At 44.4% G+C, this 25679-nt stretch overlaps 1 protein-coding gene across 2 annotated transcripts in view; it reads right to left on the reverse strand.

The window, feature by feature from the left end:
* The window catches only part of RIMS3 (regulating synaptic membrane exocytosis 3), a 175464-nt gene that overhangs the window by 27228 nt on the left and 122557 nt on the right, over nt 1-25679 (reverse strand). For both annotated transcript variants that reach the window (XM_082247597.1, XM_082247596.1), the window contains exons 3-4: nt 16025-16166; nt 13263-13375 (exon numbers count right to left, since the gene is read on the reverse strand). In XM_082247597.1, the coding sequence (XP_082103723.1) occupies nt 13263-13375; nt 16025-16166 (255 nt within the window). The remainder of the gene's footprint in view (nt 1-13262; nt 13376-16024; nt 16167-25679) is intronic.

The raw sequence follows: 25679 nt of genomic DNA on the forward strand, positions 1-25679 counted from the left end.
CAGAGACAGTGGCTGCAAGGTAGACATGTATAGCTTGAACTACTTCCAGACAAAGTATACAGTAACTCACAAAAATGAGTACACCCCTCACATTTTTGTAAATATTTTATTATATCTTTTCATGTGACAACACTAAAGAAATGACACTTTGCTACCATGTAAAGAAGTGAGTGTACAGCTTGTATAACAGAGTAAATTTGCTGTCCCCTCAAAAGAACTTAATACACAGCCATTAATGTCTAAACTGCTGGCAATAAAAGTGAGTACACCCTCAAGTTAAAATGTCCAAATTGGGCCCAATTAGCCATTTACCCTCCCCGGAGTCATGTGACTTGTTAGTGTTACAAGGTCTCAGGTGTGAATGGGGAGCAGGTGTGTTAAATTTGGTGTTATCGCTCTCACTCTCTCATACTGGTCACTAGAAGTTCAACATGGCACCTCATGGCAAAGAACTCTGAGGATCTGAATAAAAAATAAATTGTTGCTCTATATTAAGATGGCCTAGGCTATAAGAAGATTGCCAAGACCCTGAAACTGAGCTGCTGCACAGTGGCCAAGACCATACAGCGGTTTAACAGGACAGGATCCACTCAGAATAGGCCTCACCATGGTCGACCAAAGAAGTTGAGTGCACGTGCTCAGCATCATATCCAGAGGTTGTCTTTGCATAATAGATGTATGAGTGCTGCCAGCATTGCTGCAGAGGTTGAAGGGGTAGGGGGTCAGCCTGTCAGTGCTCAGACCATACGCCGCTCCCTGCATCAAATTGATCTGCATGGCTGTCATCCTAGAAGGAAGCCTCTTCTAAAGATGATGAACAAGAAAACCCACAAACAGTTTGCTGAAGACAAGAAGACTAAGGACATGGATTACTGGAACCATGTCCTGTGGTCTGATGTGACCGTCAAGATAAACTTAAGCGCATGTGGTGGCAAACAGGTGAGCAGTGCAAAGATAAGTGTGTCTTGCCTGCAGTCAAGCATGGCAGTGGGAGTGTCATGATCTGGTGCTGCATGAGTGCTGCCGGCACTGGGGAGCTACAGTTCATTGAGGGAACCATGAATGCCAACATGTACTGTGACATATTGAAGCAGAGCATAATCCCCTACATCGGAGACTGGGCTGTAGGGCAGTATTCCAACATGATAACAGCCCCAAACACACCTCCAAGGTGACTAGTACTGCCTCGCTAAAGAAGCTGAGGGTAAAGGTGATGGACTGGCCAAGCATGTCTCCAGACCTAAACCCTATTGAGCGTCTGTGGGGCATCCTCAAATGGAAGGTGGAGGAGCGCAAGGTCTCTAACACCCACCAGCTCCGTGATGTCCTCATGGAGAAGTGGAAGAGGACTCCAGTGGCAAACTGTGAAGCTCTGGGGAACTCCATGCCCAAGAGGATTAAGGCAGTGCTGGAAAATATTGATGTACACACAAATTATTGCATTTGGGTCATTTGGACATCTTCACTTAGGGGTGTACTCACTTTTGTTGCCAGCGGTTTAGACATTAATGGCTGTGTGTTGAGTTATTTTAAGGAAACAGCAAACTTACACTGTTATACAAGCTGAACACTCACTACTTTACATTGTAGCAAAGTGTCATTTCTTCAGTGTTGTCACATGAAAATATATAATAACATATTTGCAAAAATGTGAGGGGTGTACTCACTTTTGTGAGATACTGTATATAACAGATTTGAGACGTGACTTAAAAAATATGTGGCACCGCATTTAAAAGGTACTTGACAAAAGAAGTAGAAGCAAAGAAGGACTTTAAAGGTTGCCACTGGTAATCCCATAAGGAAACACAAGTACTCAGCAGATAAAAAATATGAAATTTATTATGACAACATAGTAAAAGTATTTTGTGTTAAAAACATATCATATGGAAAAAGTATATGACGAATACAAAAAATGATATCTCCCAAATGAGGTAAGTATGCATAGCCAAGGAACCTGTTATATGCCCGTGTCAGACAAAGTTCAGTATATGATGGAAAAGCACAGAGTCTGCGATGGTCTTTATAATATTCAGGCAGAACAGGGATCTGAAGCATCATACGCCAATGGATTGCTACGCATTTCGCTTATAGCTTCCTCAGGAGATCCTATTGGTACCAAATCCCAAAGGGGAAAAGAAAAAAGTACATGAAGCACCTGGACCAATAAGGTGACATAGGGAACTTCCCACAAATAGTGGGTAAGTGTCTATCCAATATATAATAGATGGTAGCAAGGTCATCCCTCCAAAACTCGGGAGTTTCCAGTATCACAGCTTCTCTTATGGCTCATCCTGAGCCCTCCAGTTGGAGGGGTATCTCACGGAGAGGATCAGCACCATTTGTGGATTTCTGGAAGTTTACATGGCCCTAGGACGAGACTCCTGTTGTTTTTGGCTATAGAGTGTTTGGTGTATACATCCCCCTCTGGAACTGATGTGTGTGGGACATTGCCTTTGTTACCATATTGGTCTGGGTGCTTCATGTACTTTTTTATTTTCCCCTTTGGGGTTTGGTACCAATAGGATCTCCTGAGGAAGCTATAAGTGAAACGCGTAGCGATCCATTGGTGTATGATGCTTGAGATCCCTGTTCGGCCCGGATATTCTAAAGACCATCGCAAACTCTGTGCTTTTCCATCACATACTAGACCTTAGTCTGACACGGGCATGTGACAAGTTTCTTGGCTATGCATACGTACATTGTTTGGGAGATATCGTTTTGTATTCATCATATACTTTTTCCATATGATATGATTTTAACACACAATACTTTTACTATGTTGTTATAAAAAATGTCATATTTTGTATCTGCTTAGTACTTGTGTTTCCTTATGGGATTACCAGTGGCAACCTTTAAAGTCCTACATCCAGACAAAGAATGTAAATCTCTTTCTGATGTATTGTGGTCAGACAGAGGGGCAGCATCAAAATATTTTGGTTAAGGTGAAAGACTGAACCCAACTTGGGAAGGATCAGGATTAAAATGAACCTTTTCAAGGCCTGAACTGTCCATGCCACATTGTTGACCAGGATCTGGGCCACCTGTTGCTTCAATAGGAGGTAATATCCCATAATAGGGATGCTCTGAGAGCACAACATGGCAAGCACAGTGGCTAAAACCTTGATTAATATGCAGGGTGTAAATGACTTTCACAAGAATGGCAAGGCCATGAATTTGAAGGTTTTGATGGCCCAGAACAAAGCAAATGTGGTGGTGATGTGATGAAAAAATAGGGACAAGCAAGTATGTGTCTTTGATAACTACAGAGGCCAGAAAATCTTCCTGATAAAGGCAGAGTTTGACAGACCTGGTGGACGTCATGCAGAATTTCCATGACCAAATAAAGATATTTAGGGCCTTACGATTCCAAACGGTATGTATGTCCCCTTTTGGTTTTGGAACTGTGAAAAGGTTGGTATAAAATCCTTGAAACCTTTTTGAAACAAGAACTGGGGCAATAACCCTTCTGTGCCAGAAGACCTGCAAGGGCTACATGGGACGGTCTGCTAATTTGAGTGATGTTTTGAAGCTATGAAGGGTGGAGGGGGTATTCCATTCAAACCAACTTCTGCACACAAGCAGATCCTGCCTGCCCTAATGTCTGCAAAGTTTAACAGATGCCTCTCCACTTTGGAAAGGAAGGTGTCCCCTGATGCAGAGTTGGACTTGTTGCCTTGTTTGGGGTATTTTGGGGCCAGGTTTGCAATTAAAATGGGCTCCTGGCTTAGGTTTTGCCTTATAGGCTGAAGCCTGGGAGTAATGAAAAGACTCTTCTATCCCAGGGGAGAGGTGACTCTCCTCAGGTTAGACCTAGGATTTTTTTGCTGGGGTAGATACCCCCAATAACATCCTGAATGAATATGTCCAGAGCAGCTCCAAAGAGACTTTAACCCTCAAAGAGCATTCGCAGCAAATGTTTTTTTAGAAGCCTGTTTAGCAGCTCAACATTGCCACCACAGAGTTTCCCATATTTTCACTGGAAAGAGACTGATATGGAAAATAAAGCAGGAGACATCCATTAGTTCTACCAAGTAGTGGAGAACCATCAATATGAACTCTAAATGCTCCACAAATCAAGGATTAGTATGGATTGAAGCTGGTTCTGCTGCAATGAATTTTGTCCTTTCCCATAATGTTTGACAGACTAACATCATAGCGGGGACAGGTTGCAAGGCAGGACCTGCCAGTAAAAACCAGGTTTTGGAGTGTTCTCAGCAAATTACTGTATTTATAGGATCCTTAAATGCTGGTGCATCTTCTGTGAGGATTATCAGAGCTTTATTAAGATGGGGTACAGCTGGATCAACTACAAGAACAGCCCACTTCCTAATGAGGGTGGCCTCAAATGATTATTGGACCCATATATTAGAGGGGTGTTAAAAGTTTATCAGGAGTTTTCCAGTAAGGGTACAAAAAGCATGTCAAAAGATTTAGTGGAGTCTCAGAGACCCTAAACTAGTTGAAGCTACAAGCTGCACCTCCATCTTTAAGTTGGTATGCACCGCGTTAATAAGAGCCAAATTATCTTGCTAAGCCTGGGAGTTCTGATGGCTGCCCGCTACTCCTAAGAGACACATTTTTCCTGCAAGGATTCTTGAGACTCCTCATCAGATAGAGCCTCTGCAACTAAAGGTTTAGAGGATTCAAAGGCTGCAGGCAGTTCAGATAATGATACTGAAGGGGAAGGTACTGGGGTACACTTGTGTCCTCTGCAGTCATATTATCCTAAATAATTGCACACCTAAGGCTGAGCCATGGCTCTGGACCTGCAAGGCACTTTATGGCTACAGTACACAAAGGTGTGGAAAGCACCACAGCCAGAGCACAGTGCCTCCCCTTTAGTGTGACCTTAAGATCACATTCGGGCCCCACAATTTAACAATCAAGTGGGTACAGCCTTCAAAACTGTTGCTGGGGATATGGCAATCTGGATAGCTTCATAGGAAACCAGCTCACGGAGCGTGTAGATGAAGTCTGAAACAAAATTGGCTAATAAAACAGGTAAACTTTTCCCTAAAGTGAAAAGACTTCTATCCTCCTAGGACACTGGCAAAAAATGGAGACTTGCTGGGGGTAAGAGGGCTGGTCACTATTTTTTTTTTGTTTGTCCAAATCTTCCTTTTGCAGCAGTATAACCCAAAATGGTTCTAATCCCTCATTGAACAGAAAAACACACTTTAATGTTAAACACAAATGTCAGCATTAACTGACTCTTTAGCTCAGCAACATTCCATGCAATGTTTGAGGTACACTCAGTGGCAAGTATAGTGTCATTTGGTTTTGACATCTGTGCACACCCAAAATATCAGTGTATTTCTAAAGCTACATTCACACCCATGTGTATTTGTGCAGTATGTTTAAAATCCTACTTGCTGCATCTTTCATGTGTTTTTTGCAGCTAAGTGTATCTTCCGCAGGGCTAAATGATACCAGCAGTATAAAGTGTGTAAATAATGTTTAAAACAAACCACATGAAAATGCAATGGTGTGAAAGCATCTTAGCAGGGGAGGGCTGGGAAGGGGGGCAGGGTGGCAATTGCCCCCCGGGCCACTCTGATGCCAGGTAAAAAGGCTGCACTCAGGGCTGGATTAATGTAGGGGCCAGACACTGTATACAGATGCCGGTCGCCGCTACACAATGTTATATTTGCAGAGCTGCAACGGAGCAGTATGGGTACGCTCCTGCACCCAGCCAGCAAAATACTAACACAGTCACTTCCCTGTCATGCAGAGTGATCTCTGCCCAACAGGAGCTTCCTAGGCCCTGCCTGGCATGATGTCATGTACTTGTGTTAAACCTCCTTTGTTGCTATATACATTAAATTATGTTACCACATTGCATCATGTTGGTCTTGCTTCATAACATTAATATCTATTATAAAACCAGGTGGGCATGGATGGTGAGCTGATTCAATGGTTCAATGGGCAACTTGACTGGAATTGCCCCCCAGGCCTAAGGCTGCCAGCCCTCCCCTGCATCTTAGTATGCCATTGATGATTATTTTTTTTTTAAACAACTAGTGGACTGAAAAAAAAAAAAAAAAAGCAGATTCCTCTATCCACACAAATGTGGTGGATGGAGGAATTCCCCTCAGCTGGGACATTGTATTCTGACAGCGGTACCCAGCACAGAATACACTGGCAGATGGCTGCAGCCGTTGATCGACAAAAGTTTTCCAACTTGTCTAACAGCAGTCAATCTAGCAACTGACTGCTGCCTAAAAGGGACAGCCACATACAGATCAAAATTCAGTCAGTCCCTGCTGAGCTGGACGAATTTAAATGTATCTATGGCCAGCTTTAGGCTGTCCATAGACCTTAGACAATGGTTGTTTCTCTAGCGCTCATTGACAGACGTAGTCCTCGGTGATACACCACCTTCGGGTTATGTTGCCTCCACAGGAGCAGGACTAGACAGGAAATTAAAAAGCTCTGGCCACACCCTAGGGGCAGTCCCAGAGGTTATATCCTCTCTCTCTCTGTCTCAGCAAATCAGTTATTTTCTGTCTAGTTAGGAGTAAGGACCTAGATACCTTGCTGGGATCTTAGGTCCTGGCAAGATTTTTTTCTTAAAAGATTTTTTTAGACAGCCTTTTTTCTCCAGTGTTCCTGTGAGATCTTCAAGCAAGAAAGCTGAACTGGGCGACGGGCTGGATGTTGAGATCCGGTGGTCACCCCAGTTCAGCCTACGAGCGCGTGCAGGCCATAGCTCCGCGCTGGGTCGGCCGCGACAAAGTCCCATTAAAGGACTGACCCCGCGAGTTAAACGTATCGCTGAAACGCCAAAGACCATGAGTCACGGCGTCCAGATCGGTCGACAGCCCTCCCGCCCCGGTGGAGAGGGGTACTGTCAGGAGTTGGTGCCCGCCTGGTTCCGGTATGGTGAGTAGTATGTTCCCCCTTTTCCCCTGACGGGTCTTGTGGTGAACGCGGGCCCCTCTCTGTATGGTAAGATAGAGTCCCTCTCTATCCTATAAATGACACAGATCCTCCTACTTTGAGTGTGATTCTATGTGCAAAAAGCCAGGAGGCTTGGTTTGGGAGCTAACAATCTAATTGTATACATGTTAAAAAGATTATAATCTGTGGCATTCTGGGAATCTTACGGTGATAAATATAAGCTACCTACCAGTCAGAAGCCACGGACATGTAGACTGCCTTCCGAATCAGATCTCCAGCTATTAGCAGGCCTCCCGAATGGCCATGCGGTCCGCCAGGGCCGGTACCGCCAACCACGCCAAATCCCCATGCAGAGAGAGTGTTGTGTGCCCTGCAGCACACCGCTATTCAGTACAGGCCGCCGCCATTTTTTTTGCTGGATCGCACGAGCCGCCATTTTGGCGTAGCCTCGTGTCTCCAGCATGGGGGCGGCCATGTTTGAGGTGATCCAAACACCTCGTGGAGCTAGGGGAGGCGCCGGAAGGCGTGCAGAGGGGCGGAGCCGCCTCCTTTCTTCCTGGGCAGCCAGCCAAAAGACTTCCTGTTTGTCAAGACAGCGCTGTAACCTGTTGCAGTTAAACTCTGAGCATCAAGTGGTGAGCCTGGGGGTCTATTTCTCTCTCTCTCTCGATCGATAGGGATCCCTAGCAGGTAACACTAAGGGGCTTTTTGTGGCGCTGGGGGTCTGAAAAAAAAAAATAAAAAAGTTTTTTATTTTTGAATTATATTATCCAGGAAGTGACTGGAATTATCATGGACCCTGCCACACATATTCCCCCACCTGTTTCCCTCGAGGGGGCCACGGGACCCGCCGGTGCACAGAGTGTAGAGTAATTTACAGCAATTTTGGAGTCTATGGTGGCTCGGGTGGAGGCGGCCTGTCAGGGACGGGGGTCAAGGAAGCGACCCCCGCCTACCCCTATATTATCTGACACCTCTGACTCTGATTCAGAGATGGTCACTGCAGTTGCAGGTTCCTCTGCAAGGGCTGTTATCCCAGGTAAAGCCCCCTCAGACAGTGAGGAGGACGCTTCTTCTCCTGCTATTATTCAGGAAGAAGCATTGGTGGACGCACTAGTTGTGGCAGTGCAGGAAACCTTAAAACTTGAGGCTTTACCGGCAGAGGCAACTGAAACAGAGATTCCTTTTGGTACTAATAAGCCCATCAAAACGGTGAAGGTTTTTCCTGTACCCAAGTGTTTCGGTAATCAGATTAAAGGAGAATGGGAGCATTCTAAGCGTACCTTTACTATTTCCAAGCGTATTGCTAGACGCTATCCGTTTGAGGAATCCATCATTAAGAAATGGACGGTACCACCAGTGGTGGATCCACCTATTTCCAGGCTGAATAAAGCCACGGTTATCCCAGTGGAGGACACTTCGTCCTTTAAGGATCCGGTGGATCGAAAGATGGAAGCAGAGTCCCGCACCATCTTCTCTCTGATAGGGTTAGCATTTAGACCAGTAATTGTTATTGGTCTAGTTTCCCAGACACTTAAGGAATGGGCGAAAATGGTACGCCAAGACCTTAGGGGAAAAGATATTCCCCAGGAGACATCTGATTTGATGGAACAGATTATACAAGGGCTACAGTTTATCTGTGACGCAGCCTTGGACACTACTCCCTTATTAGGGCATGCATCTAAGTCAGCGGTGATCCTCAGACGTGTGCTGTGGTTAAAATGCTGGTCAGCTGACCTAGGTTCCAAAAAGACCTTGACAAATCTCCCCTTTCAGGGGAATCGTCTATTTGGGGCCAACCTAGATGAAATCATTAAGGATGCCACTGGGGGCAAGAGCACTTTTTTGCCACAGGCTGCTAAAGCTAAGGGACCTCGCAACAAGCGAGGACCTTTCTTTACCGCCCATAAAGGGCGCCCGGCTGGTACTAGCGGGAAAGGCAAGACTCCTCCAGGAGGGTTCAAGAAGGGCTGGTCGGACAAGCAGAGGACCAACCCAGCCAAACCCAAAGCAAAGGAGTACACAGCCTGAAGGTGCGCCCCCACCCGGTTTCAGGGTGGGGGGACGTTTTCACCGGTATTCAGGACATTAGATCGAGCTTCAACCACTACTACCGGTGCGATTCTTCCCTTCCAACATTTAAGTACTACAGGAAGCGGTAGTTACCGTTCCCTGAAAAGATCTTTTCCTTTACCTTTTCCTAAGATTAATCCCGATACCTCACAGGAATCGGATCTGGTTGACCAGATAGGCCAAGCAGCCTCTAGTCGGGTGACTTCGGTCCCTGAGGTTCAACCAGAAAAGATCACCCTTCCTGATAACAATCAGGTATCTGATAAATGTGTGGGAACAGAAAACGACCAGACTTTCTCGGATGGTCGGGGCCAGATACCTTTAGGGACGCCTGGTTCAGATTCTATCAGCGCCAGTGGTCCTAGAAATTCTAGGCTGGCCTCCTCAAGCCGGCCTGGCCGACTTGGACATGCTAGTCGCAGACGTTCCGTGGGAACTTCGTCTCAGGGAGTGTCTGTGGTCTCAAGGACCAATTTACCATCATGCTTTACAGTCGCTGGGTTTAATGGCCTGGCCATTGAGACCCAAGTACTGAAGGACAGAGGTTTGTCTACTTCAGTCATTCCTACCCTTATTAAAGCAAGGAAAGCGACTTCCAGCAAGGTCTATTATCACACATGGAAGACTTATATTGCGTGGTGCGAATCTTTAGGATTTCCTCCACGTACCTATTCGGTGACTCGAATATTGGCTTTTTTGCAACAAGGGGTTGAGCAGAAGCTAGCCTTGAGCACCATCAAGGGTCAAGTTTCAGCATTAGCAATCTTCTTTCAGAAACCTTTAGCTACCAAGTCCTTGGTGCGGAATTTCATCCAGGGGGTGCGGCACCTGGCTCCTCCAGTCCGCGCGCCCTTACCGCCCTGGGATCTTAATTTGGTTTTGTCGGTTCTACAGAAACCTCCCTTTGAAAACATCAGGGAGATTCCCTTGCTTACTTTATCCCAGAAGGCGGCCTTCTTGGTGGCTATTACTTCTGCTCGCAGGGTGTCAGAACTGGCTGCATTATCATGCCAGTCCCCATACCTAGTGATTCATAGGGATAAGGTAGTACTTCATCCTAAGCCATCTTTTCTTCCTAAGGTGGTTTCAGATTTTCATCTGAATGAAGATATTGTACTACCTTCCTTGTGTCCTCAGCCCAAGCATCATCGGGAACATGCGTTGCATTCCTTAGATGTGGTTCGGGCAATCAGGGTATACCTGAAAGCTACGGAATCATTCCGTAAGACGGATTCACTTTTTGTGATCACGGATGGCCCCAGAAAGGGTTTGCCTGCATCTGCCGCGACCATTGCCAAATGGATTAGACAAACGGTGGTACAGGCTTATTCTATTAAGGGTCAGAGTCCTCCGTTCCCTGTTAGGGCGCACTCCACTCGAGCGCTCAGTACTTCCTGGGCCTTTCGCCATCAGGCGTCAGTGGTCCAGGTATGTAAGGCGGCCACCTGGTCGTCGGTACATACCTTTACAAAATTCTATAAAATTGATGTGACGGCATCGGCGGATGCCTCATTTGGCCGCAAGGTTTTGCAGGCCGCAATTTGAGGAGACCGGTGGTCTACCTCGAGGGTTTTTTTCTGTTTGAAAAAAAAAAAAAAAAAAAAAAAAAAAAAATTTTTCTCTTTTTTGTTGAGTCTCATCATTAAGGATGAGCATTGTAAACTTCTAGTTGGCACCGGTTGGGCCTTCTAGATTGGGATTTGATTTAATTTTCCCACCCCTCATTTGTGATACTGCTCTGGGACGTCCCGAAGGTGGTGTATCACCGAGGACTACGTCTGTCAATGAGCGCTAGAGAAAAATGGATTTTTGTAAAATCTTACCGTAAAATCCTTTTCTCTTAGCTCATTGACAGACGTAGTCCCCGCCCCTCTGTTTTTGAGTTGGGTTGGGTTAAAATCTCTAAAGACTGCTTTTTCACATAACTGATTTGCTGAGGCAGAGAGAGAGAGGATATAACCTCTGGGACTGCCCCTAGGGTGTGGCCAGAGCTTTTTAATTTCCTGTCTAGTCCTGCTCCTGTGGAGGCAACATAACCCGAAGGTGGTGTATCACCGAGGACTACGTCTGTCAATGAGCTAAGAGAAAAGGATTTTACGGTAAGATTTTACAAAAATCCATTTATTTGTAGGTGCAATCTATCTACCCTCTCTATCTTGCGAGATTGTCTCAATGAAAAGGAAAAAAAGTGAAGATGAGTGGCACAGGCAGACAATGCTGACACCACTTGCCTCAGTAGCACAAGCATAATACAATGGCACAATAGCACAGAACAATGGTAGTTTTCTTACCTACTTCATCAATGGTTCTCCATAACAGAGGTTTCCTGGTGGCAATGGAGAGGACCCATGGACCGAAATCATAGACATAAGTCATCAAAACATTATCATGTCTTGTCTATGGATAACTTCAAGTAGTTCTGAAGCTAAAACATTGTTTAACCTTAATGCATTCCCTGCATTAGGGTAAAAAACATAGACGAGGTAGGTTTGGGTTGGGTTCCAATTTGGGTCGCATAGGAGGCCTACCTCGTGTTGGGCTATTTGAGCTGTGCCATGCGATGAATGGGGTCACTCGTTCCAGCACAGGGGTAACACCTTTTCCAAAGGAGTGGTCGCCAATATCTGGAACCACGGTCGTGTGAAAGTCCAACACTAAGGCAGTCCCCCAACTCAGAAATAAGCCAATTGTGTGTAGTGTTGTATGCAAAGTTCTTCTAAAAGATATTATCCCTTGCCCTACACACTTAAACAGGCATATATTCTGCATTAGGAGGGACATGCAGAGCCTATGCCCACTCCACCAGTCAGTGTACCTCTGTTACTTCACTCCCAGTAACAGAATGGGGTCCCACCGAGCAAAAAGCGCGAACATCGTGCGCGCTTCACTTAATCCTTCTCATTCCATACCAAGTGACCAGGTATGAGGTCTTTATTAAGCTAGTCTGCTCCCAGTGACTGGCAGAGACAGACAGCTAGAGAGGGAGCCGAACACCAGACCTCCACACTACCAGAGGACCTGTTACTTAGTCAGGTACCATGCCAAGGACTGTTTGATCATCTTCTTTCTGGTTACCTATAGCAACATCCTTGCAAGCTAACCTTTTGCTTTAGTGATGTTTCCTAGACCTCAATATGAAATTTCAGACCCTGGTTCTTTAGAGAGATATGCATCCTTTGAGTAACTTCAGACCAGGCTTTCAGCACAGTAAACAACTTTACTGAGCTTTTAGCAGAATATCTACAATAACGTCCTTTCCCTAACTAAACCTGAATGTGGTTACCTGTAAAGATGTAGCGTCTTTGGATAGGGTCCAAACTGGAAATAGCTTGAACAAAGGAATTCATGTCTTTGGGAGTATTCCAATGGATCGGCATTCCTACAAGGTTCCTAAGACATAATTCTGAGTCTTCGTGTGTGCATCCCAAGCTCGTTCTAGGTTTCCATGTTTGTTCTATGTTCCTGTTGTTCTTGGTTAACCCTGTTCTAGGTCCCCCCCTAGGATCCGGGCCTCTTTCCTTTATATCACACAGGAGGGAGGCTGGACCCCTGAGGAAAACCTGCGAACATACAAAAAAAGGAGGCACAAGCATTACCCCTTCCCTCCCAACCTGGGCAGCTGGGTAGGCTGACTAACCAAGAATGGGCAACCTGCCTACAAACATTTTAGGACTTGCTATGCCCCCCTCCCACTCTAAACACTTACCTCACTTTTGGATTGATCCAGCGCTTTGCCTGACTGCAGTTTTCTCTTCTCTCTCCCTGTTCACACATGGACTGACAGGCAGCAGCGGGAGCCATTGGCCAGTCAAATTCAGTGAGAAGGGAGCTGGGGGTAGGGCAAAGCCCTGCTGTGTGTCAATAGACACATACAGCCTGGTTCGGGAATAAGCTTGCAGGTGTGCCACCATAGGAAGTGGCTTACTATGGTGGAACACCAAGAAGAGAGAGAGCCTAGAACGCTGTTGAGGGACCCCAGAAAAGGAGGTTTAGGGCCATTCAGTGCAATACCATTTTAGGGAGAAAACCTTTAGAACCTCTTTCAGTACATACGAATTGTGATGGGTCCACAGGTTGTATATCGGATGCTAGTAAATGTGGTCTTAGAAGATAACTGATACTATAGCTGTTGCAGCATTTGGGTTTTTAATGAAAATATACATTTTTCATTTCAGGTCATCCAGAATGAGACATAACTGTAATTATTGCCAATTTATGTAAAACATATTTTTTTCACATGAAATGTATAACATAAACACATTCAACATGTCATTTGCATTTCAACTCACCCATGGGTGGAGTAGCGAGGGTTTGTCTCCCCACAATCTGTGCAGGTCCAAGTCCATCCAAAAAATGACTAAAGTGACTCTCTGCTCCTAATCGGGTTGTAGGAAATATAAATCTGTAAAGGGTAACAGTAAAAAGTATGAGGTGTATAGGAGAGCAAACGAAATTGGTGCTGCTGTAAATATATTGTGGCTCATTTCTAAAAACTTTAGTAATTCGGTCAATTTCTTTTTTTTTTTCACGTTCCCATGGCATGAATCAGCCGACAGCCACAAGAGCTGCATTGGGATGAACATAGACGGACTCTGTACCCCCCTCAGATATAAGACTACACGCCATGTGACTAGGGGAGAATTCGGCCAATTTCTAACTTTAAAGCATAACAGTGCAGCACAAAACCAATCAATAAGATATAGTTAAAAAGTCAATTTCTCCAAGAAAGTTCATAATTGCAGGAATCAACAGGATATCTGCTACTGTGAGGATGTGTGTCCAAAACAGGCAGTGAGTCAAACACCTCCACTAAAGACATTAGCAGTCGTTCACCTCCTTTGTATGACCTCTGGAACCAGGATGGTCTATATGCACTTTCCCCAATAAGGGGATACATGTCCTCCGATGCTCAGTCAGTGGTGAAGATGATGATTCCTCCGTGAAGTATATGTAAGTGAACAAAATAGAACAACATCTAGTGCACTCTGCATTTTATATATTTATTTTAAAAGGTAAAAGAACTTACAAGGCAAGCACTTGTACCAAGTGTATATACTGAGCGCTCTAGGAATAAACAACCAAAAAGATGGCCGCAGGTGATGCATATTTAGCTCCTCCCTTTACCTATTACGTCCTGGGCTGGACTTCTTCAGCAGGACTATGGTCCCGCTGATAAAGTCCTGTCCAGGGCATAACGCGTGAGGAGGAGGAGATATGTATGACATCACCCGCGGCCATCTTTTTGGTTGATTGTTTGCTCCTAGAGCACCCAGTATATGCACTTGGTACAAGCCCTTGACTTGTAAGTTCTTTTACCTTTTTAATAAATATATATAAAGCAGAGAGCACTAGATGTTGTTCTATTTTGTCCACTTACATATACAGTACTTCACAGAGGGATCATCATCTTCGCCACTGACTGACCATCAGAGAACCTGTATCCCCTTATTGGGGAAGGTGCATATAGACCATCCTGGTTCCAGGGTCATATAAAGGAGGTGAGCAGCTGCTAATGTCCTTAGTGGAGGTTCTTGACTTACTCAGACACTTGCATGCCTGTTTCCTCCCACTTTCCACTATGCCTCCCTATTGGACCAGTGTGAAACATTTCAGACTAGCTGAGTTGCACCCAAGCACCATGAGCAGACCTTACTAATAGATCCTGCTCTCTGGTAGGCAGAGAGCAACACAAATATACATAGCAATCTCTCTGGTAAGCAGAAAGTCCCAAAAACTATACTCTCTCTCTATCACCTACCTAGGAGGGTGCTACACATTACATGGATTAACAATGGTAATAACATAATTTAGCATACAACCTGATTAACAGTAGGGACTAGGCATAAGATGACATTTGGCATCCAGATCAGCATTGACTTTACTAATGTTCACTAAAGCAGTGAGCATTAGTAAAGTTTAAGTTACTGAGTGCTAGAACTATACTGCCAGAGCGCATTCATGGTGGCGATGCTAGTCCTAGGCTGACTGGGTATGCACTGTCCAAAAGAAAAGGAGGATGGTAGTGGAGGGGTTACGGGAACAATTAGGACTTGCAGATTATTATGGGAGGGCAGCCCTTCGAGATGTTCTTCTGCTGGCTATCAATGGGGCCCTTTAAGTATGTCTTTGCACTTAATGATAGTCCCAGTTAACCTGCATGCAGTATAAGTACTGTATAGGCTTGGCACAGGTGCAAGGTAGATGTGGTTCAGATGTGATAAAGGTTCTGTATAATGCAGTATAGGGTTGGTATAGGTGCAGTCTAGGTTTGGAATAAGTGCAGGATATACAGTGCAGTGTGGGTGCAGTGTGAATTGGGTACACTTGGTGTCCTGCTCTGGGTGGCTCAGTCCCTGCTAGCAGTATCAGCAATGGGCAAATGGCCCTTTCCCCAGTCCCCAAAATGCTGCAGTGACCTCTTCCTGCGGAAGGGGGGGGGGGACTTAATCTCTTCCCATAAGCCTCTGGTGATCAGCAGTGAGAAGCAGAGGGTGAGTTGGAAAATTCAGTCTCCCTGCTGCATCGGTGCAGGTGCTGTGATGTGGGTGGTGCTATGCTGCCCCTAGGTGTCCTCACTCCCAGTCTCAGAATCTGATCTCCACTGGTATGGTCTCCCGCTGGTAGACGAATATCCAGACAGAGGTCCTCTCTCTCTAACACTCTTGGCACCAAGAGAAAAGCTTTCATGGGCAGTTTTAAAAAAATCATATCTGATGGCTGCTGAGGAGGATGGTGCACCATAACATCAGTATCTCAGTAAAGGGAGAGAAGAATAAAGGGCAATGTCTCATTCTCCATATTGCTGTAGCCCAGCAAGGGGTATAGCAAATTGGTCAAAGCTGTAGGGAGTTGGTCTGATGGGGAAAGGACATGCAAGTGCAGATAATGCAACTGGGGTTAGGGTTAGAAGGTATCTCTATGCCCATTGCAATTCTTATCATAAATATAAATCAAAGTAATGGGGGTCCAAAGCTGCAAGCTTGTCTCAGACCCCATTCTGCTTTTATCGGCCTCAATGGTGGGGAAGTAAAGAAAGAAAAATGCCACTTACGTTCCATCAGAACTGTTGCTGTTAGTGCTGCCATCTGTAGATTCCCGACTCCCTTGTCTTGTCACCCGATTTCTCATTTCCACAGCAATACCCGTCTCTGTGCTGCGTCGAATATTACTGCGCAGTTTCTTTGTTGTACCATCTGTGAATATCAAGAAAAATTAAGGTAGTAATAGCATTATTCTTACGGATTATATAGAGGAGCATACAGCATCATATAGATTCAAAGAATTGCTGGCAACAATTTTTAGGCATCCTCAAAGTTTGACAGTAACAGTTATTGGACCTGTACACAGAGCAGAAACCCAGCAGAAGATTGGCATGTCCTCTGCAGTGGGACCCATGTGACCATCTTGGAAAAGCCAATGCCTATTCTAGGTGCTGAATTGACATGAGATTCTGGAGGCCCTTTAGGCACAGACATAATATAAAAATATCACATACTGTATTTCAGGGGGCCTTGCATTGGAAGACAGAGAGAAGGCAGCAGTTGACATGTAAGTCAGAAAGAAACACATGACCACCCCTTCTAGGAAGTGAGGCTGTCCCTTCATGAAGTGGGATTGGATTGCCTCATATTTTTGGGACTATACCAGTCTGTGATTACCTATACTGGCAGGGACTTTACTTCTAATGCTAGAAAGTTTTTGGGTACAGACAGGATAGAAATGTCACTCTTAAAGAGACCTAGTGAGTACCTGTGTCAATGTATGCACCTGAAGTTACACCCTACACGTCATGGAAGGTGTTAATTCTGTTGAGACTTGCCTTAATCCACCATTTTGGAAATGCTTTCCTAATAAAACAAGATTGCTTGTTGACAAGTTAAAGTGGTTGTAAGGGCTCAAGGTTTTTTACCTTTATGCTCTCTCCTCATTGGCTGAGACAGCCAGTGAGCCAATGAGGAGAGAGCGGGGGTGGAGCTGAGCAACGCTCTATGCATGAATGGACACACGGAGCATCAGCTCGGGAGCTGCTTGCTATGGGGCCACTAGGCAGGAGGGAGGGCCCTGGAGAATCCGTGAGGGACCTGAGAAAAAAGAGGATCTGGGATGCTCTGTGTAAAACCATTGCAAAGAGCAGGTAAGTATAACATGCTTGTTATTAAAAAAAAAAAAAAAAAAAAGAAATAAAACCAAAGCTTTAATATCATTTTAAAGTAAAACTGTTAAAATACAATCTGAAACCTGACTGGACATTTTCTGTAATGTGCTCGGATGAGGAGAGAGTGTGAATGCAAAATGGAGAACATTCTGGTCACCATTGCTGGGTCTACTTGTGCATCTAGAGCTTGAATATCCAGTGTTCATCCCAAGTCATCTATGAGGTAATGTGAGTGATGAGCATAGTATTTATGGCCTAGTCTACTAGAGGTTTAACCACTTAAGCCCCGGAAGATTTTACCCCCTTCCTGACCAGGGTTTTTTTTGCGATTTTTTACTGTGTGAATTTAACGGACAATTGCACGGTCGTGCGACGCTGTACCCAAATGAAATTGACGTCCTTTTTTTCCCACAAACAGAGCTTTCTTTTGGTGGTGTTTGATCACCTGTGCGATTTTTTGATCATGTGCTATAAACAAAAAAAGAGCGTAATTTTTGCAAAAATAACAATATTTTTCACTTTTTTTTTTAAATGAAATTCCCCCCAAAAAAAATGTAAAAATCAAAATTTTTTAACATTTTCGGCCAAATTGTTTTATGCTACATATGTTTGGTAAAAAAAATCGCAAAAAACGTATTTTGATTGGTTTGCGCAAAAGTTATCGCGTTTACTAACAAAGGGAAAGATTTTTGTCATTTTTGGTGTTTTTTTTTTAAACGAGTAATGGCGGCGATCTGCGATTTTTTTTTCTGCGGTACTGCGACATTGCGGCGGACAGATCAGACCCTTGACTGACATTTTTGACACTTTTGGGGGTACCAGTGACATTACTGCAGTAATCAGTGCTATATATATGCACTGTTACTGCAAAAATGACACTGGCAGGGAAGGGGTTAACTGTATTGGACAGGGAGGGGTTAAGTGTGTCCTAGGGGCGTGATTCTAACTGTAGTGGGACATGGCTATTGGTGTAAAAACAAAGATCAACGGTTCTACATAGTAGAACCGTCTGATCTCCATTTTTACACAGGGGAGAATGACAGGCGGCTTGTTTACATAAGCCGCTCTGCCTTTCTCCCGCTGTACCGACGATCGGCGAGTGACCGGCGGACATCGGGTCCGCCGGTCACACGCCCGCACTCCTCCCTGAACGAGCCGAGGCGGGCTCACGCTCGCCCGCTATTGGCTCTAATCCCAGTGACAGGCGAGCGACGTAGACCTACGTCACTCTGCCTGGCCGGGGCTGACTGCCGCAGTAAATATACTGTGCGCAGTCGGCAACCGGTTAAGAGACTGTATTGTGGAAGCCCCATGGCAAAGTGGGAGCAGCAATACATCTGTATGTACATAGGGGAATTGTGGAAGTGAACAGTGAAACATGGGCTTTGGGTCTTTGACCCCCTCCTATGACTGAAACATTCTAAAGGCTCCTTGCAGGTTCTGAAGCTTGGTTGAACCTGCTGTAAAGGCCAGTTATATGTAAGTAATTTACTAAAATACAAACATCTTTGTTGTTCTTGCACATGCATACATTTATTTTTCTCTACATTTTCTATTACACTTTTGACTCTTATTTATAGTTATTGCTTAGATTACTTTTAAACCTTACATGAAATGTAAGTTTCTGCTTATATTCTATTTTCATGACAGTTCTATATTATGCGGCCTTCTAAAGGTCAATTGTCATTTTCCTTTAAACTAGCTAAATACATTGTAGCTCCATCAAAACAAAAGGTGTAGATAGTCCTAAAATTCACTTAAAGCTGAACTCCAGGATTCAGCAAAATCAGTATTTCAAAATTTTGTTTTCTGTCTCAATTAACCTCTTCCGGACCGCCCGCCGCCTTTTTACTGCGGCAGTGCGGCCCTCCTGAGCAAACCGACGTAGACCGACCTCGGTCGCGCGCCTGCAGCTAGGGGGCAAGTGCGCACCACCGCCGGCGTGCTCCCGCCCACACTCGGCAGCGGGGAAGCGATGCACGGTGCAGGCGGCTCCGACTGCCGCCTGACACCCGCGATCGCTCCCAGCTGAGAGAGAAGAACAGTCAGCTGTTATAAACACAGCTGACCGTTCTTCTCCCTGGAATGATCATAGAGCTCCTGTGATCCTTCTATATAGGATCACAGGTCTCTATGATCATTTCACAAGCCACGCCCCCAGCAGTTAGAATCACTCCCCAAGGCTCACATTTAACCCCTTGATCACCCACAAAGGAAATGTAGGATATGTTGGGCGCATATGCAGTTGGAGGTGAAGACAGAACTGATGGCAGTGGGTGTGTGTTCAGGCACAGGTGAGGGTGGGTGCTGGTACACTGGCTGTATCAGACCAGGAGTCTCAGACTCCTGGGTCCACCCACTACAGTGAGTTGGGTGTAATTATATTACTGTTCACTGTCTAAACTACAGCAGGAAAGTTACAAGACTGGTGGCCAAGGGAAGTAGGGTGTAAGAACCACCGGTCAGAGCCCTTTACAGCACTAAAGAAAGAGTAGCTCTATCACTACCTAGATAATTAGCAAAAGAATAAAGAAAATTGTATTTAGTATTACTAAACCCAGGAGCCTGCATTCTCTATATCTGGTCTCCCACAGTACACAGAACATGTAAATGCAATTATTTTAGTAAATGTAAACTGCTAAATACCTTTTCTCATCTGCAGTATATAGCAGTCTTCTGTTCTATCAGTGTTTGATTAAAGCTTGCAGGAGGAGTTTTCATTCTCCCCTTAATGTCCTATGAGAATGCAGGACCCCTGACCCTCTGTCTGGGCAGTGCTGATTGGCTGTCTGCAGATCAGATTCACCCTCCCAAGAAAAAAAAAAAAATATCTAGCAATACACACTAAACTGAGCATGTGCAGCTTGTCCCCTAGCTCTGTACTAACTGGTGATGAATTGGGGATAGTGGAAGAAACACAACCTTTTTACACAATGAAGAGGATTAACCCTTTAGGCTCCACAGAAGGAATAACAAGCATATTTGATCAATTTCCTGTTGTGGGTTCGGTAACACTTTACAGTATGAATGCATTCATGCATTCATATTTTTGCCCGGAACTTTAGGAAAGCAGCCACAGCCTGCCCATTGCCAGTGGGCTTCAATGAGGGACTGTTGCTTTTTGGGTGGTGATGCAGAGATCTCTCATTGTGGCAGGGGACAGACATTTCTATTTGAGCTTTGGCTGATTTTAATAATTTTTTTTTAAATGATTGAAAATAAAGCCAAAAACACTTGCCAGCATGAATCCAAAAACAATTATGGATGTACTCCTGCAACTTACTTCAACAGATCTATCTAGCTCTTGTCACTATATATTATAATTTCATAATCTTAACACGAGTCAGAAGATGTATCACAAAACAGAATATTGTTTTTGTTGTTGTGTACAGCAATAACATATAAAGGTAAATGGCTTCTGAATCACTAAGTGATTATCCATGAATACATAAACAGTTTGCACATTCTCATCATTTAGCATTACTTGAGATGTTTGTGAAGCATCGGGAAAGGGAGGATGGTACTTCCACCCTCTGAGGTCTGCCAGAGAGTAGCCAGCTGTCTCGCTGGATAGTTATCTTATTTCATAAACTGGGAAGATATTAGTGTAACTGGAATCCATTAGTGTTTAAGTGCTTATTTGAGACAAATTGGTGTTAGGTCTTTTCAGGGCACAGACTGGGGAATTATCCTTGCAGGGGTTCATGTCAATATGAAGTAGCATTTTAGCAACGAAAGTGAAGAGCTGTGCTAGGCGAATTGAAGGATAAGGTTGTACATTATTATTCTAATGTATTAGGAAACTATATAGAACAAATCCAGTTGCATGTGGATCAGCTAGCCTAGCACTAGTCATATCAGCAGTATAATCCTAAGCACAAATATGCCTTTGCTCTAAATATCCTTCAGTAAGTCATGCATATTCTCATTGCAAGATTAGCAAGTAAACATGTCATTATTAAATGAAATATAGCTTAGAAACTAAGCTGCACAGAAATGTGGCCCAATCAACTGGGCTGAATGAACTATTATTCACAGTAGGCTTGTGCCTACAGGCAGCAGAGCAAAGGGATATGGTTCATTGTACTGTTATCAACCATACTTTTTTCTATCATCAGCAGACAAACAGTCCTCTTACGTTATTCAAATCCAAGTACAACCTAGTAAAACAAGGACCTAGTTTGTTCTAAGTAGGTATGCTAGAAGGGAGCTTATTTTGGTACCAACGATTGTGTACCTATAGACCCCAGTCATTAAATGTCATCCCTTACAATAAAACAGTGTTATCAGTGTAGCACTACTCCCTTGGGAGCTGCTGAAAATGGGTCAACTCTGGTTACTCATAGCAACAACTTGTTAATCCTTATGACCTTAGGTTTTTGGCTTGTTGTTTTTATTTTATGATGGGATGGTAGAAGGGATGAGTGGGATACTCCAACTTAGCAAACTATGCACAATCTTGAGGACTTCTATCTATGTTGAATGCAGCCAGGCCGCTGCTTCACCTTGCCACTTAAGTGAAGTATTTAACAAGCAAACTACTTGGTAGATTACTCTTCAGGGTTCTACTTGGCACCCCCTTTACTACTATCTGTGTGAGTTGACCTTCTGTCCACTGACCTCACTGGAGTGGTCCCTCTTCCTGGGAAGACCCCTTGACAAGCCCCCTGGTACTCACATACACTGTTTTTCCCAGGTAGCTCTGTCTACAGCTCCACTTGTCAGCCTCTCCGGGACCTTCAAGGCTCAGCTCCACACCTGGCTCACTAGGCCGACTGCCTGTGACCACTTTCACAGCCGTCACCCTCCTCCTGGGACTCTGCTTCCCGCCAAAGACGCCCTGTCACATGTGTTCTCAGTTTTTATGGTCAATCCCAGGATGCACTGCAGTGGTGCCATCCCACTGGGACTGCCACAAAACTCCATGTGTCACTGGCTAGGTTTCCTCCACTGTCCAAAAGGCTCCCCTATTGGAAACAGTGGGGACACTCCCTCAGACCAAATGACTCACACCTGGACACATGTAACAGGTATAACTAACAGATCAGGCTCCCCTGATAAGCAGAATGGAGCAAAACAAATTATTTTTCCTAGCACCTATCTAGGAGGGTGCTACATAAGGTTTAGAAAAGCACACTAAAATTCCACCAATAAGGAGAATTGCTATAAACCTGTGTAGTAACCTTACCCTATGCAGAAGCATCCTTAGCCAAAATGTGGTGTTCCTGGGCTGTAGTCAACCTGAGCTCTGACTGTAATATTTCTGATTACATTGTGTTTTGCCTATGCTGAAATTATTATTTGCTTCTGCCTGCTGTTGGGGAGTGTTCCTAGTGATTATGCAAGAAGATACATTAATCCTCGGTTATGATTATTTATATCTTCCTGGCCAACTAGAAGATTTATTGTCAGTGGTGCATGCTAATGAAGGACATAAATACATGGAGTGACCTTCTGGAAGCTCTCTTGCTTCCTGTGATGCTGTCACAAGAGGAGGCTATGTTTTTGAGGCCTGTGCCTTTAGAGCCTGCTACATGGGGAGGACCTTTGCCAAAAGAGTCTGGGTGTGAGTACTAGGAAGTCTGGACTACTTGGAATGGAGCAGCAGCAACTTCACTGCTGAAGAGTGTACTTAAGAATTGGGTAGAAGCTATTGCCAGCGGTCACTAAATGCGTTTTAGAGATATATCCAAGGGATACATGTGCTGCCCTAACAGGTGCAGTCAGTTTGGCTGAATCCTGCTCACTACATACTGTTGGAACTGTGAGTATTCCCGACTGGGCTGCCGTCCCACCAGGTTTATTCTTCTTATTCTTTAAGGCCCTGGCTCCCGGACTTGGCTCGCATTTTGTGAGTTGGTAGGAAAGGGAAAGGTTCCTGACCAGGAGGGAAAGCATAGGGCTTGCAACTTCTCTGGAAACCTTCCTGCTTGGGCCAGGTCCCATTCCGCATCTAATTGAATCACTTCCCCAGTGACCCAAGAAACCATAGAGGGGCCATGTTTCTTTTGATATCCCCTCCAACTGCAGTGCCACTACAAAAGAGTGCCACCTGCAGTGGAGAAAGTATACTGCATCTGCCTACAAACCAAAGTTCAAATACATTTTTCACCCAGTTTTATGTATAATACTGTACTTGTTAAATAAACTAAACTGGACTCTGAAGTTATGGTGTCCCTTCATTCCTGGCCTGGAGAACAGTTATAAACATTTCTGCAGTCTTTCAGAGGAATTCTAGTGTATACAGTATGTACTGCAGTCTATGTGTCCCAATCACTCAATGAACTACTATATGGTGTCTTGTGTTCAAAATGCATGTCTAAAGAAATATCTGTATTAGGCTACATGTACCACATAACATAACCAAACTACTTTCTAAAAATCAAGCCCTTCATTCTCAACCCACTATTGACTGTACTAAGCAGTGTTTGATAAAACTAGAGCAGAGCGCTCTACACAGACATCTGAGCCTGTTTGACGTAAATTATGGAATTTTTTCACTGTCTGGAAAGCCCAGGTGCTGCATACATCTTACAATAGAAGTAAATGGCTGTGCACAGCTATACATGGTACATATGGTGGTGCTATCGTAAACACAAATATAGCACAAAGATGTATGAAAAAATAGAAATATCAACTCTGCGCCACAGCCATTTGTCAAAATCTTTGCTGGGATAGTGCATGTACTCTGGGCCACCTTATCAAAGTATAGGGCATGAGCAAGGGAATATTCACTGTAAGGGCCATTATCAAAGGTTATTTGTTTGTATCAGAACTGCTTCTCCCCCTATACAAGTCAACAGGAATGCAAAAGCAGCTTGAAGCAGGTCAAATGCTGGTCAGAAGAAGTTCAACTGCAAGTCAAACACACTTGCAATGAATTCTCAAAGATTTCAAGAATATCTCACTGCCCAAAAGCAAACCCTTCCTCCACTCTACCTTCACTTTATTTAACAACAACTGGCAACTGAACGGAGCTGCAGGGAGTAAAGGGAAGGTATGTATATACTGCTGGGGAGAGAGGGTTAAAATAAACATGTGTTTTATCTGCATAGGCAAAGCACACGTTAATATAAAGTTTGTCATACATTTTAAAATCTAAAAGTACAATCTCTGTACAATCTCCTGTAGATTTACCAAAATGAAGTAAGGTGAGGGCCTACCTAAACATTCAAATTGTATCCAATCAGGCAGGCCCCCTTACACTACATAGATGTTGGTAGACCTAAAGGAGATGGATGGGACAGTTAGACTGCAACCTAAGTGGTCAGCTAAATGCACATTAGACCCACATTGCAAACAGAGACTGACAAATAGAGATTTATGCAATTGGATAAGACCCATGTGAATGGATATGTACAGTACATGATCCTAGAGGTCTGCGGGCCCTCTATCGTGTCTTTGTAAGATAGTTGATTCAGGTAATAGAACTGTAAAGTTACATGACATTTCCATAGGTTCGTTATTGATGAAAGGTGCACCGATAGCACCAATAGATTTGAATTCATAGTTTAATTGAAAAACAATAATTTAACAATCCATTAAATCTCAAATGAAACAAACGCAAACATAAATACACCAATTCTGGCCTTAGATTATGTATCAGATTTGACTCATCAGGTCAACAAAATGTACCATAAAGTACAGTGGTACTAATATTTGTAGCAATCAATTAAAATTACACCCAATCAAGCAGAGCCCCAGCATTTTACAGTTGTTAGAAAATTTGGCTAATCTGACAGAGATGCTTTCATTAACTCCAAAAGCCTTAAATCCTCAATGTTATGTCAAGCTGTAGAGATAGGGGAAGCTTGCCGTGCTCGTCCACCCCTTCTACCTCCAACACATTTCCAGTGGCCTATGATAATAATGGGCTGCATCACTTGCCATTAGAAGCCTATTAGAGCCTTTGGCTCTAATCAGGTGATTAAAAAAAAAACCCACTCTGTGACAGCGCCAGGCTGCTAACTCACTCGCTGCTAAACTGACTGAGCAGTGAGGTGAGGCGGCACAGGCGGGGCTTGGCTTGCAACGTCTACCCACTCTACACCAATGGACAGGTGAGGCACAGTCCAGCCCCGACCCGCCATTTTCAGCCATAGGACGGCCACGCTGGACATTTCCCAGCCTAAAGATGGAGGCCGCCACAGACAGTGTGTGAACTGTGTATGTCAGAGTCAGTAAGAGTGACACTGCGAATGAGCCCCCCCAGATGTTGCGCCCGGTGCGGCTGGCCCCCCCTGCACCCCCCACACTACGCCACTGGCTCCTCACTCTCAGCAGAGGAGGAGAAAAAAAAGACAATACCTATGTGCAGCTGGTTGTGCTATTAGGCCTCCTGCACACGGGAGAAAAAAAACAAGTTTTTAACAGATCTACATTTGCATTGTTGTTTTTGGAAAAGCTGCTTAAAGAGGAGCTCCAGGCTTCTGCAGAAAAAGTGAAAAGTTAGCAGCTACAAATACTGTAGCTGCTGACTTTTAATATTAGGACCCTTACCTGTCCAGGAATCCAGCGGTGTCTTCACCCGAGCCGATTTTTCAATCGACTA

This window comes from Pelophylax lessonae (assembly GCF_965119305.1).
Source record: "Pelophylax lessonae genome assembly, chromosome: 2".
Classification (NCBI taxonomy): Eukaryota; Metazoa; Chordata; class Amphibia; order Anura; family Ranidae; genus Pelophylax; species Pelophylax lessonae.